At 30.9% G+C, this 13,789-nt stretch overlaps 1 protein-coding gene across 1 annotated transcript; it reads left to right on the top strand.

Annotated features, from left to right (window-relative positions):
• Positions 1-1,324: 1,324 nt before the first annotated feature.
• On the top strand, positions 1,325-13,027 carry LOC132731771 (paramyosin-like). The gene is made up of 13 exons (XM_060718024.1): positions 1,325-1,479; positions 1,840-1,935; positions 2,797-3,085; positions 3,212-3,415; positions 3,724-3,903; positions 4,736-4,830; positions 5,086-5,197; positions 5,677-5,792; positions 6,360-6,380; positions 6,733-6,753; positions 7,789-7,878; positions 9,548-9,814; positions 11,372-13,027. The coding sequence occupies exons 1-13, from the start codon at positions 1,325-1,327 to the stop codon at positions 11,625-11,627; spliced, it is 1,902 nt and encodes a 633-aa protein (XP_060574007.1). The 3' UTR covers positions 11,628-13,027.
• The last annotated feature ends 762 nt before the right edge of the window (positions 13,028-13,789 follow it).

Genomic DNA, 13,789 nt, shown 5'->3' on the forward strand with positions numbered 1-13,789 from the left:
CCAGCAAGCTTCTAAAACAGGGCTACCGCTATCATAAATTACGGAAAATATTTTACTAAATTTTACAATCGTAACTTTGATTTAATTTCTAAATTCAATAGTGATTTAAAAAACTCTTCTGCGACAAGGGATTAGCCAGCCTGGTTTTTATGGCGATGTGGTTTACAAACTTCGTAAGATTTTGGGTCATGGTAATTTTTCTGCTGTTTTTACTAAAATCATTAAACGTTTTATTAAAAGAGGTTATGACCTACTATTTTAAGACATACTGCATGTTTAGTGTTCAACCCTTTTACAGTTGGACACTACGCTTTCCTCTTTTGATTGCATCTGACGGACCAAGTGGGAGACACTATGATGGATAGTTCGTAAAGCCCTTTGGGACTGAATTGTCTTAATGTTCGTCTTCTGCCTTGCTTCGTCGGGCCCTTGTAGGTGATTTTCTTGTTGCTATGTCTTCCTTTAGGACATTGAGTACATTTGTTATGGTCATTGGGTTTACTTTTATATGTTTCTACATGATCATTTTAGTGTTTTACTTATTTAACCTTTTGTAACCATGACAACTGTTAGAATTTCACTTGGCGGGGATTCATTTTATTTACACTGTCTCGTTTATAGGAACATGGTGGGGCTAAGAGCGAGGTTTGGTGCACCATTAACCGGTTTAAACTCCCCAGCAGTCATTATTTTGCTGCTGACCGTTCCAAGGCGGCGCCCCACTGTGTTCCTCAGATGTATGTCTATGTTGTTTCATACTGTTTTGGTGACACTTTTGCTTGTGTCCCTTGTTGTTTTCTCGTCTACGGTAAGTATCTTCCCCATTGCCTCTAGTTTTTATTTCTTTGATTAACCCCCCCCTTCCCCCGGTCTCCTGTCCCCTTCCCCTTTGTGGGCCTATTATTATTTTCTTTGAATTCCTAATCAGTTACAAATTATTTATCATTTAATGATTAACATGTCGTTGCCCTGTCCTTTTTATGTTAGGGGTCCGCCTGGGCTCCTTGCCATTGGTTCTTGTTGCTGGGTCATATGGGGGTTGCGTTCATTGAACGCCGCCTTTCCTTGTTGATCTTGTTTTTCATATTCTTCTTGACCTTTTCATTAAATCGTTACAGTTGGGAGTGGTTTCCGTTTTCTTCATTGGTACTTTTTAATGTAAATGCAGTCAAAATATGGTTGCAACTTAATAATAACAGTTGCAAGTTATAGCATGATTTTGTTGAAAAAATTTGTCCCATCCAGTTCTTTTTATTTTGGACACTTTTTTATTATTAAATAAGAAACTCGTTACTTGCTTTCTGCATTTACAGATTATGAGGGAATGTGTCGCTCTCTGACAGATAAAGAAAGGCAGTTAACAGAGCTAAGGGAGAGAACTGATGAGAAAATGGAACATCTGAAAAGAGAACACGCTCGGGAAAAGTTACAACTGGAACAAGATAGGACCATGGCGTTACAAGAGAAAGATTTAGCCCAGTAAGTGTTATAACCTCTGTATACAGAACAACTCTCTCTTTGATAGGAGATGTTAGCCCCTAGAGAGGTTTAAATTAGTGTTAAGTGAACTCTGTTTTTTTTTATTAAACATGTATAAAATAATCAATGGGGCTTATTGAGTTCCTGTCAGTCATGAAAAACTTACAGTTGACATAATTATTACCTTTTGATATTATACCTAACAGCAACACATAACAATATATCACAAAAAAGAACAATTATGACATTCTGCTTGAGAAAATTTACTTTCATTATGTTACTCATTATGTTAATACTCAATAACATAGGTCAAAAGTTGTATATAAGAAATGCTTCATCATGTATTTCTGTATATTTTAGGAAGGAGAGAGACAATATAAAGGAGCAGTTGAAACAGAAGGAGATACAACTGAACACATTTGGTAAAACTTTACAAGAGCTGGAATCTGTAACAAGGTAAGTAATATTTCAGTCAACTCTTTTAGCTTGATTACAAGGAATAGTGGAAGCAGCCTTCTTAATCTGGTATCAGTGTCTTTTTGAACTAACACAATTCCTTGTAAGGTTGTAAGGTTGTACATACAAATTCTTTCTGCACAAATATTACTTGAACCTATATGTTATATTTTGTCATATTTGAAGAAAATTTGCAAAGGGCCATAACTGTAGTGTGAAATTTTACTTGTGAATTTTGCTGAATTATTACATGTTTAAGGTTGCAAAAATCCTGGTAATTTCTCCAAATCTACTGCAGAATTTCCCTAAAACAGCTTACATTTCTCAACCCATAAATATAACAAACCTAACCAATTCCAATATCATGATTTTCTACCTTGTGTATTTAAATAAAAAGATCCTGCATGATTTTGTTTTACTAAAGTTATAGTTTACAAATTGTTAAGGATGCTGATAGTGCAACTTTTCTTGACAAACATTTTTATTTTTGTCTGATGGAGTGTTGGTGGTTCTGCCAAGGTGTTTTGGTGTCAGAAGTGATGGCTAGTTGTAATTTTTAACTTGATAATGCTTAAATAATTGACATAAGACTGTAATGGAATCTGTTTGATTTTAAAGGCTTACATGAATAAATAAACAAATCCCAACTTATAATATACCTTATTAAAAAAAAGTATTGTTTACTGTGTTTTGCTATGATAATATCATTTTTAACTTTACAATTGATAATGCTTGAAAATTGACATAAAACCTGAAAGATCTTAAAGGCTGGCAAATAGAAAATGAACAAGACCCATCTTATGGTACATTTATTAAACAGAAATAAGGATTATTTACTGTAATTCATTTTTCACTTGACAGAGAGAAGAGACAACTTGAAGCTCATGTTCAGAAATTGGAATCCTCAACTGGGGACTCCAAGGTGCTACTTGATGGCAAGAGAAAAGAGTTGATGGCCCTAAATGAAGCTCTTGCCAAACTCCAGGAGAGAAACACTCGTCTAGAAGCCGAAAACCACACCATTCATGCTGATTTGAAGGCTCAAAAGGAAAGTGGGAACCGCGAGGTTCGGGAATTAAATATTGCAATAAATGAATTAAAATCTCAACATGAAAATGAACGACACTACCTCAATGATAATCTTTCACAAGTATGTTCATTACCTCATATCAAAACTGTTTATAAATTTAATTTCATATTTGAAAATTCTTCTTTTTTTTTATTTAGATTTGTGTTTCTTCAAACAAATTTTTATCATGATAATCTTTTAATGTAGACACAAACAAGATTACGGTCAGTGGAAGCAAGCCTGGCTGCAGCAGCTAGTGACAGAGATTCCATGCAGGCAAAGTGTCGTCTGCTAGAAAACACTGTACAGGAACTGCAGTCTAAGTTATCAGACGAGAGCACTGGACGAAGACTGGCGGAACAATCTGTAGGAACACTCAGGTTACAACTGGAGGACATGAAAAATGACAAGGTATACAAATCATGTGATATTTAATATTCTAGTTATTTTAGCAATTGAATCTACCCATGGTACAAGCAGCCTGATAATAGTCTACACTGTTTGTTATTTACTTACTTAATACTTATTTTGAAATTTTATCTTATAAAAATGAATGGTTTTGTCCAGATTAAGGATGTCAATTGAAGATATTTAGCCTGGGAATGGTTAAGAAAAACGCATTTTGAAGAGACAGACATATGTTATTTATTGAAAAATGTTATGTCTTTGTGTTAATTTGTATTTCTATGTGTAATTATACCTTCATCTTTTATCTATAGAACGTAATTGAAGCTCGCTTTGTGGAGATGAGGAACCAGGTAATGAAGGCAGAGGAGAAGTTGAGGATAGAAGAGGAGAAATGTGTGGCTACATCAGCACAACTTCAGGAACTAAATGCTATCTCCCATACCAATAAATCAACGGTTAAAGCCAAGTCGGAACAAGTAGAAATGTTACAGGTACAGTTTGCCAGATGTCATGGTTCAGAACTGTTCACTATTTAGGGGAGAAAATGTGTAAGCGACCAGATAGCTCAGTGGTTGGACACGCGGAATGGTGTTCCGAGGGTCCTGAGTCCTAGTTCTGATCCGGCTGGACATTTTTGTCACCCTGTGACATTTGGCCTAATGTTGAGCTGTGACTAAATATAGCATAGAGTTTAATTTCATTAAAGCAGAGGAGTATGTCGTGGTTTAGAACTGTTCATTGTTTAGGGGAGAAAGATTTGTTAGCGGCCGGATAGCTCAGTGGGTAGAGCTGCAGAGCGGTATTCCGATGGTCCTGGTCAGGTTGCACATATTTATCCCTAAATAGTGAACAGTTCTTAACGGTGATGACCACTCCCCCACTATATTGAAATTCCTCCTGAAATATTTCAGGATTACAGGTCAATGTGAATTAAACTCTGAGATATATGCAGTGCGCTTGCGTGAGATTATTTGTCCAGGGAAGTTTGTAAAAACTGAGGCACAGCATGCAAGTTCTGTTTAGATAAAATATTAGTGATTGGTTGTTAGAATGAATAGGTGAGATGAAATGGTAATGGCACTTGTATATTGGACTGTAAAGAAATATAACACATAAATAACAAAATAATTACACAAGATTCAAGGACAAAATAAAACATAAAATGATATTTTTAATAAAACGAATAGTAAAAACATGGCACATATTTATCTTTTGGCAATCACAATTCTTATGTATGCCATCATTTATTTAGAATGCAAAAATAACTTCCTTCTCTTAATACTTATACTTTAATTTTTAACTTTTTATATTTTTACATTGCAGAAGGAGATTAGTAATTTGAAACAGATTATAGAAACACAGAAACAGAATCTTAATGGTAAAATCAAAAAGTCAGCTCTAGAATATCAACAACAAATGTAAGTAAAAGGAAGGAGCGTTAAGTCAAAACAATGTTTCCTCATATGCCATCAGTACTGGTTAGTTCCAGTCAATTCAAAGTTTTAGAGATTTCTATATTAAAATTAAAAAAAGTATAGCTACAAACAGTATAGAGTCTGGTCTGAGGGTATGCGGATGTGCATGCTGGCCTGGTTCTATACTAATGGCAAAGACTTATCTTTTTTGGTTATTCTAAATATGTGTATTTACACTATGTAATTTATATATTACAGTGAAAACATTGAAGAAGAGAAGGATAAATTTCAGTTATTAAATCAACAATTATCTACAGATCTTGACTCATGCAGGGAACATATTGCCAGCAAAAATAAAGAAAACCTTAAGGTACACAATAACAAACAGTAACTGATTTTAACATGTGCTATCAATGCTCGCCTCCTGTCATACGGCAAATAAATCAGTCTTTACAATTAGTGAATTAGATAATAATTTTATCATTGTCAGATACAAAATTGATTTTGCCCCACCCAGCTTTAGTGCTTTGTATTACTTCCCTCAATGTTTGGTTTTCTGATTGTGCCAACAGTTGTTCAACTATTCACCACCTACGTCCCCCAAACAAATTATCATTGCAGAACCAGAGAGTCTGAATTTTGACTTAGGGATTATGACATTGTGTTTATGACCAGTTTGTGTTTTCTTGTATGATACCAGTGATTACAGTAGATTATCTCAAGTGTGATTTATATAAGCTTCAATTTTTTTTTAATTGAGGTAAAAAATTATTATGTTTAAACTTATCGAATATGAGTTATTGCTTTTATTTATGTTATTATCAATGTTATACTATTTTGTAACTATAGCTACAAGAGGAGATATTGGTGCTAGAGGATAATGTTAGAGAATGTAAGGTGAAACAGAAACATGCTGAGGATACGTTAAAGATAGAGGCTGACAAACAAATGGAGTTACATGCTAGGTACATTGTATATTCATTTCTTTTCTGTTCTTCTTACAGCATTTCTATATATATATAAACATCTTGTCAGACTTCATTGTCTGTTTGTTATGTTTGAAAGGTTAACATGTGAAATTCATGTATTTTTTCTGTTTAATTGTTAACAGGCATGAATGTATCTTTTGTTTCAGATCTAAAAAACATGTGTTCACGTTTTTTTGTGTATTTTATTTCTTTATTAATTTTGACTAAATGGAGACGAAGGCCAAAATTTAATGAGAGCCAGCTTTTTAATTGTTACACGTTAATTTTGACAATTTATATCAAACTTGAAATGTAATTTGCCTCCTTATGTTTCCTCAGTTCTCATGTTACTCCCAATGACAGTTTTTTTTTCTGAAATTTATATTTACCTGTTTGATCTGTTAATTGTAAGATTTTTTGTCAATAAAACTATTTAACATAGCAAATATAATAAGTGCCATTATTTGTGAAGGTTCCATGTGTTTGGTATTGAAGCACATTTTGAAATCATTTTTTGTTACATCAAATATATAGCTTGAAAGTCATATTTTGTTATATATCTAGCTTGGAAATGGAAGAAAAATGGTAAGCAATTAGCAACTGGGAATATCTGCCACTGCATTTTCTTTTTTTATAATTAGAATATTTTTTTTTAGCTTTTGGCACAAATCCGAGAGTATGGATGTTATCAAACACAGTTGATCAAAGTTAGGTTTCTCATGTTTTTAATTTAGTAAACAAGAAATAATCTTTCATGCTGACTGATAAATTGAATTGAATAACTATAATATAACCACAAAAAAACTTAATGTTACTTTCTATTTACAAAACTTGTTTAAATTTTAGGAGTGAAATTGGTATAAAAATCTTAGTTTTTAATGATATTTAGAAAAATTGACAAGAAATTAGCTGTTATTTTACTACATGTATAATACAGGCTTCAGCTTGAAGAGAAGTGGTGAGGATTTATGAATGTGGTGCTCAAATATAAAACAGCACAAAGTTTTTTTTTTACTGATTGAAGTCATACACATTAAACTAACTTGCACTTGTGTGGAACTTTCTTGTTTTTTGTTGACTCAATTTTTGGGTGTTCATATTTTTATAGAAAAAAAGGTCATTTTAGACAAAAATACACACCATTGCATTCATTATATATATATTATATTATATAGAGTGTGGCTAAAATTGAAGTGTTGCCAGTATTTTTTCTGTGTGTAAATTATACATTTACAGGTATTTAAAAAATATGACAGAGAAAACTGATTTTGAAAGGATGGGTATAATTATGGGATCAAACCTGTACAAACTTTATAATTTATTCTGAACACAGTGTGCACTCCCATGTCCGGATCATTGTGCTGGAAATAATGTTCAATATATTGCAGCCCTTCCTTGACCAGTAAAGAATGAAAACCTTTATACAACTGTGATAGAAGAAGTGTAACCTGAAACCTGAACAGAATATTTTACTTTTTTTTCAAAGGTTTTATAGCAATTTGTAAAGCTGTTCTGTAATTTTAGCTATTACAGTAGTCATATTTTATGGGCTAGGGATTTAGTTACTATGGTTGATCTTACATTTCTTTTCAATTTCTTATAATATCTAGCATCTTGTAATTAAAAAGTCTTAAAATAAGAATTGACTATTTCAAAATTTAAAGGAGGACTTTAGCAATATTTAAACATATTTTTGAAAACCAGTTTTCAGTCCTGCAAAACATCAATAAAAAAGGACAAAATATAACCGTTAAGAAATTCATGAAATAAATAGAAAATTTGTTTGTTAAAATAAAATGGCATATCAAATAATATCTAGCTCACAAACACCAATATTAATATTTCATTTTTGGATATGCCACTTTATCAAATAATGCATCTGGTGTTCTAAACTTTGTTTTTCTTTATGCAAAACAAACAAAAATGTATATCTGTAGAATTTAATGTCATTTATTTTAATTATATACTTGTTAAAACATAATATTCAAAACAGGTTTGAAGCACAGGAGGAAGAATTGAAAAGATTACGTAATTTTCTAGCTAGGAAAGTAGAACAGTCAGGTGACTCGGATAAAACTATGTGGTAAGTTACCTTTGTATTTTAGTATTATACATTCACTAACATGATCTTTTGTTTCTTAACGTGATTCAAAATAGGTACATACACAGTATAAAACAATTGCAATATATATTCCATGGTCAGATTGAAGGTTTTTAGCTCGACTATTCGAAGAATATGAGAGCTATTGTAGTCGCCCCGGCGTCGGCGTCTGCGTTGGTTAAAGTTTTTTGTAAAGTCAAATATCTCAATTATTGCTTGAGATATTCAATTGAAACTTACAATACTTATTTATAGTAACAAGGTACATCAGATTGACAAGTTGGATAACTCTGCCTACAATATTGACAGAATTATGCCCCTTTTTAACTTAGAAATTGTGGTTAAAGTTTTTTGTAAAGTCAAATATCTCAATTATTGCTTGAGATATTCAATTGAAACTTACAATACTTATTTATAGTAACAAGGTACATCAGATTGACAAGTTGGATAACTCTGCCTACAATATTGACAGAATTATGCCCCTTTTTAACTTAGAAATTTTGGTTAATTTTTTTTTAAAGTCAAATATCTCAATTATTGTTTGAGAGATTCAATTGAAACTTACAATACTTATTTATAGTAACAAGGTACATCAGATTGACAAGTTGGATAACTTGCCTACAATATTGACAGAATTATGCCCCTTTGGAACTTAGAAATTTGGGTAAAGTTTTTTTGTAAAGTCAAATATCTCAATTATTGCTTGAGATATTCAATTGGAATTTAAAATACTTTTTTATAGTAACAATGTACATCAGTTTGCAAAATTGCATAACTCTGCCTGCAATATTTGCAGAATTATTTGCCCCTTTGAAACTTAGAAATTTTGGTTAAAGGTTAAAGGTCTTCAAAGATATTTACTTGAAACTTTACACATGCACTTAGGGTCATAATTGGAGGGTCAAGATTGTATGTCACTGACCAAGTTCCATAACTCTATCTTGCATTGAGGCTGATTCATATCCCCTTTTCTACTTAGTCTCTTGGTTATAATGTTTACATGCAAGTTTTACCTATCTCAATAACTATTAAAGATATTTATTTAAAACTTCACATATGCATTTAGGGTCATAATTGTAGGTCACTGACAAAGATCCATAATTCTATCTTGCATTTAGGCTGATTTTTCTCCCCTTTTTCAACTTAGAAATTCATGGTAAAGTTTTGCTTGTAAGCTGTTATCTCAATTACTACTGAAGAGTTGCTGCCTTTTTTTTGGACAATTTTATGCATTCATAATAATAAAGCAGTGATTTACTTGATAAAACATCTTAATTAGAAGCCTTTGTACCTTTTCTGTCAAATTTATGTATTCATAGGTAATTAGTATTATTATACTCAATAAAACACCCTTGTGACATTACCTTCCGAATAGTCGAGCCAATACTGTATAATTAGACTCTCTCTAAGGCCTATAACATGAATTTATAAAAATTTTTTAGCCCTTTTGTGATCTTAAAAGATTTAACATTATCAAGGCTCTTTTACTATCAAGCACTTAGAATAGTCGAGCGTGCTGTCCTACCGACAGCTCTTGTTATATACTAAAATTTCAGAAACATTTACTGTTAAATGTATAGGTTACCATTGTTATTGTTAGATATATTGGTAACCATTATTATTGTTAAATGTATGTGTAACATTATTACAGGCAGGAGATGAATCGAGTAATTCAAGATCTGAGTCGTCAAATGACTACACATCTAGACTCAACAAGGGGTGGAGACAAAGAGAAGAGTCCCGAGTCCCTTGTATCTAGGCTACGAAAACAGGTAGCGGAAGTTCAGGGTGAACTTAGTACAGAGAAATCCCTACATCAGATCACTAAGACGTCGTTAGTGGCGCTAGAAGAAGATTGTCAAAGGTTACGTAAACAGTTACATCATTATCGGAGACGTGATCCACCTTCCGGAGAAAAGTAAGTAAAATATCTGGTCTAATAATAATTGTAATGTTAATTAAAATCTACGTAAATACGAGGCTTTAAAATGTTTGTTATATAAATCTTGTCTATGTAATATTAATTAAATCAACGTTAATATGAGGCTTTGAAATGTTTGCTATATAAATTTAAAGAGGAATATCTGTCACTGTCTTCTGATTTTGTTTTTACACTTCAGGAGACTTTCTCTTACTTATTTTTGTCTTTACTACTCTGGAGAAATCTCCACATAAATAAGAGGCTTTCTTGGCAGAGTGGTTTAAACATATATATATTTTAGGGGCAGACACATGTCCTATTCTTCTTTAGGTTTAAATACCTTATGGAACGTATGAATTTTATATTTGAAATAATTCATAAAGGGACTCGGCATAAAATCCTCCCTCATCCATAAAGCTGGAAACTTACCATAATAGTGTATGACTGTAAGTTTGACCTTAAAATAAAAACATTATTATATGAAATATTCATTTCTTGGTATATTTATTAACTTTAGAGCGTACACCAATTATGCCAGTAGTGAACAGGTAACAGAAAAACTCACCTTGTTCTTAACATTTGTCTTATATTATATACATGATGCAATAAACTAAAACATGACACAGTAGTTAAAGCATGGTCCTGTTTTAATAAAAGTTGATATTTAACAACAAAAAACTTAACTTATTTAATCACATTTATAGCACATTTAATTGTAATGTTAATATGTAAAGCTAGTAATATGTAATTCAGACAGTTTTTGATGTATTTAATTTCAAAAATTATTACCTTTTGAGAGCAATTGATGATGCTTTCTTATAGCACTAAGTTTTGTGTGGCCAGGAACATTTAGGAATTTCTAATTATCCATTATATACTGAACGCCAATTTGTTTTCACTTTTAATGACATATTAATATTCACATGTTACATTGTTCATGTTATTTATTAAATGTAACTTATACCCTAATCGTTATTATATAAAACTTAAAACTCACAATACTCACTTCGTAACAGATACTTTCACTTTGTATTATTATAAGAAATAAGTGAAAAATATATTTATCTTAAAAAAAGATACTTATAATGTTCTCTTTTATGAATTTGTTTTTTACAAATCAGTTTATTTTTACGAAAATTACTTTGTTATGTAAAAATCACTTTGTTTCTTACGTTAATTATTTGTTAGTGAAAGTCAGTATATTTTATGAAAATAACTTTGTTATGTAAATATCAGTATATTTTATTTGAATGACTTATTTATGTAAAAATCAGAATATTTATTTGAAATTTTCTTTAAGTTTATTATATCATAATTCTCAGCCATTATAGATTTGTGATGACTGTAACCCTGAAATTGAGTTACAAATTAATAAAAAATTCATTTTGAGTTATAATATGTGAAACAGTTGCTTTGTTTTTCGTCTTCTTCTTTTTACAAGCTAGCCGAACTAACACATGTTTAGGTGACTTTATATATATATATTCACTAGAAATTATAGAATTGATTAAAATTATAATTAATTCTAAACAAAACATCTTTCATTTTCCACAGAAAACACAAAAACAGAATGGAAGCAATCAATGCTATAATAGCCAGGTCACAGTCCCAGGCGCAAGCTCTTTTGTCTTCAGGCGGTCACTTTGATGACAGTATGGTCAGCCCTAGAGTCCGCACACACCAGGCCAGTCACAGAGTTGGATTTCACAGTCCACGTCATGCAGACTCCCCGGACAATTCCTACTGCGAAGATTTGTCTGTTGCTAGTTTACCACCAATGCATTACGGGCTTTCGTCCTCAAAATCATAGTATAGCTAGTGCATTTTGAACTGTAAAGTAGCATATAGCTAGTACATACTGAATTGTACAGTAGAGTAAAGCTAGTGCATACATGAACTGCACAGTATAGTATAGCTACTGTACAGTAATATGGTCATCAAGTTTAGTAAATGGATATTGAAATGTCTTGATTAATAAGTTATTTAGTTGGTGCATATAATACTTAAGTATTACAGTTCAGTGTCTTTTATTAATTTTAGCCAAGACAAATACTGTGTACATTACCATTGTAATTTTTCACAATCCATACAGTATAGACTTATCTCTATGGAATATTGTAAAAGTATAGCCTATACATACTGAACTGTCTTAAAACATTGCATTAAACCTTACTATGCATTATTTCTACAGCAGCTGATTACAAATTTGTATGATATTTTCAGAGAATAGAACTGCCAGTATTTTATTTTGATATTGTCAGTCATATGATATTATATAGTTTAATAGAAGCTGTAACTAGAAAAACATACAGAATATATAAATGATTATATCTTTTTTATATGTTTTATATATTAAGTATTTACTGTAGAAATTAGTCACAAACATTCCGTCCTTGATGCTTTACATGACTTAATTTTCATAATCATTAAATTATAATCAAAACCACAATACCAGGAGAAATTTATAGATTTAGTGATATATTGACTGTATTTTATGTTTGTTACCATGGCAATGTATTATTCCTATGATATGTTAGTTGTAGTTGTCCTTCCATGATATTAACTTTTATCTACATAATCATACATGTCTATATTATTGTATTTATCACAAATCTTGTATGTATAGATGATATTTGTTTTCATTGATGTGATATAGTTTATATTTCACTGAGGCTACAAAATATTAAAATATTCTCAAATGATAATAGTTATAGGGAGTATAAAGGGAGATGTTATATTAAAATGTGAAAACCAAACACATTTTCTATTCATGCTTTTTTTTTTGGCAACAAGTGTTCAATACACAATACATGTGTAACATGTATATTTATAAATGTTATTACAAAAGGGTGATATTGCATTACTAATTTTGACCCTCCCTTTGATTTCAGATTGAAATAAACTTAAATATTATTATTTTAGTGAGGTACCTCTATGTTTGAGTTTATAAAATTTAATAAATCAATGTTTAGTTATGTATTTTTTAGAATAAGAAAGTAATCAGAATTATGAATATTTATTTAATAAGAAAACAGATTAATCATATAATTTATATAATAATATTAGAAAGAAAACAATACAGATTTAACCAAGCACTGCATAAATCACCTAAAACAACAAGACTCGTCTTATATTAAAAGAAACATGCCTACTCTTATATTCTTATCATACTATATGATTTTATCTGCGATATTTGAATGTCTCAAGATTTACAGAGAAAATTAAATACCTGGGCATTTTTGCAATATATTGAAATAAAACAGTAATAAATATGTGTTCATAACCATTCAAGTCATTCTTACCATACATTATCCACAGCAATTAGTCTCATTTCTAGTTGTACATTCCTGGGTCTGTCACACACATTTTCATGATGGTTTGGTTCAAAATGATTATGTTCTAAATGATACTTTATAATTTGCATTAGTTTTTCACAGCCTATACTCAAATACATGTATTTTTGTGCTGTTTGATGTTGTTTTCTGTTGTTGTTTTTTTTCGGGAGGGGGGGTTGGAAAATTAAGCATTTACTTGCAGAAAACAGACAACATGGGTATTGATTAAATAATAACTTTTAAGGAAACTGCCCATTAGTTAATGACTTATATAATATTGTAATCTCACATAAAACCTAACAAACAAACAATGGTATAACATTAAAACATTAAAACCAAATTTATTTATCTGATTTGATGTATTTTATGTAATGTATATTAGATATATGTTTTATTTCTACACGTTTCTGTGATACACATTTTAAGCAAACACCAAAATTGCATTTCGATTTTTTTTTAAAGATATGTTTTAAAACATACTTATTTTATTTTGATTGTATAATAGTGTGTTATGTTTGTTATCTGTGATTTGAATCTATTTTGTCTACTGATTTATAAACATTTCAGATATTTATTGAATTAATTTGTAGCCATAAACGAATATTACTGATTTTAGAAGATGAAAAATAGTTACAAA

The sequence above is a fragment of the Ruditapes philippinarum genome, unplaced genomic scaffold, assembly GCF_026571515.1.
Source record: "Ruditapes philippinarum isolate M1 unplaced genomic scaffold, ASM2657151v2 ctg603_1_1_1_1, whole genome shotgun sequence".
NCBI classification, from domain to species: Eukaryota; Metazoa; Mollusca; class Bivalvia; order Venerida; family Veneridae; genus Ruditapes; species Ruditapes philippinarum.

Excerpts from the sequence above, each read along its gene's own strand:
- LOC132731771 (XM_060718024.1), top strand. The coding sequence starts at position 1,325 with ATGTGTCGCTCTCTGACAGATAAAGAAAGGCAGTTAACAGAGCTAAGG. Across the intron at positions 6,381-6,732 it reads TTGGAAATGGAAGAAAAATG|GCTTCAGCTTGAAGAGAAGT; the intron begins GTAAGCAATTAG and ends TGTATAATACAG. Across the intron at positions 9,815-11,371 it reads GATCCACCTTCCGGAGAAAA|AAAACACAAAAACAGAATGG; the intron begins GTAAGTAAAATA and ends CATTTTCCACAG.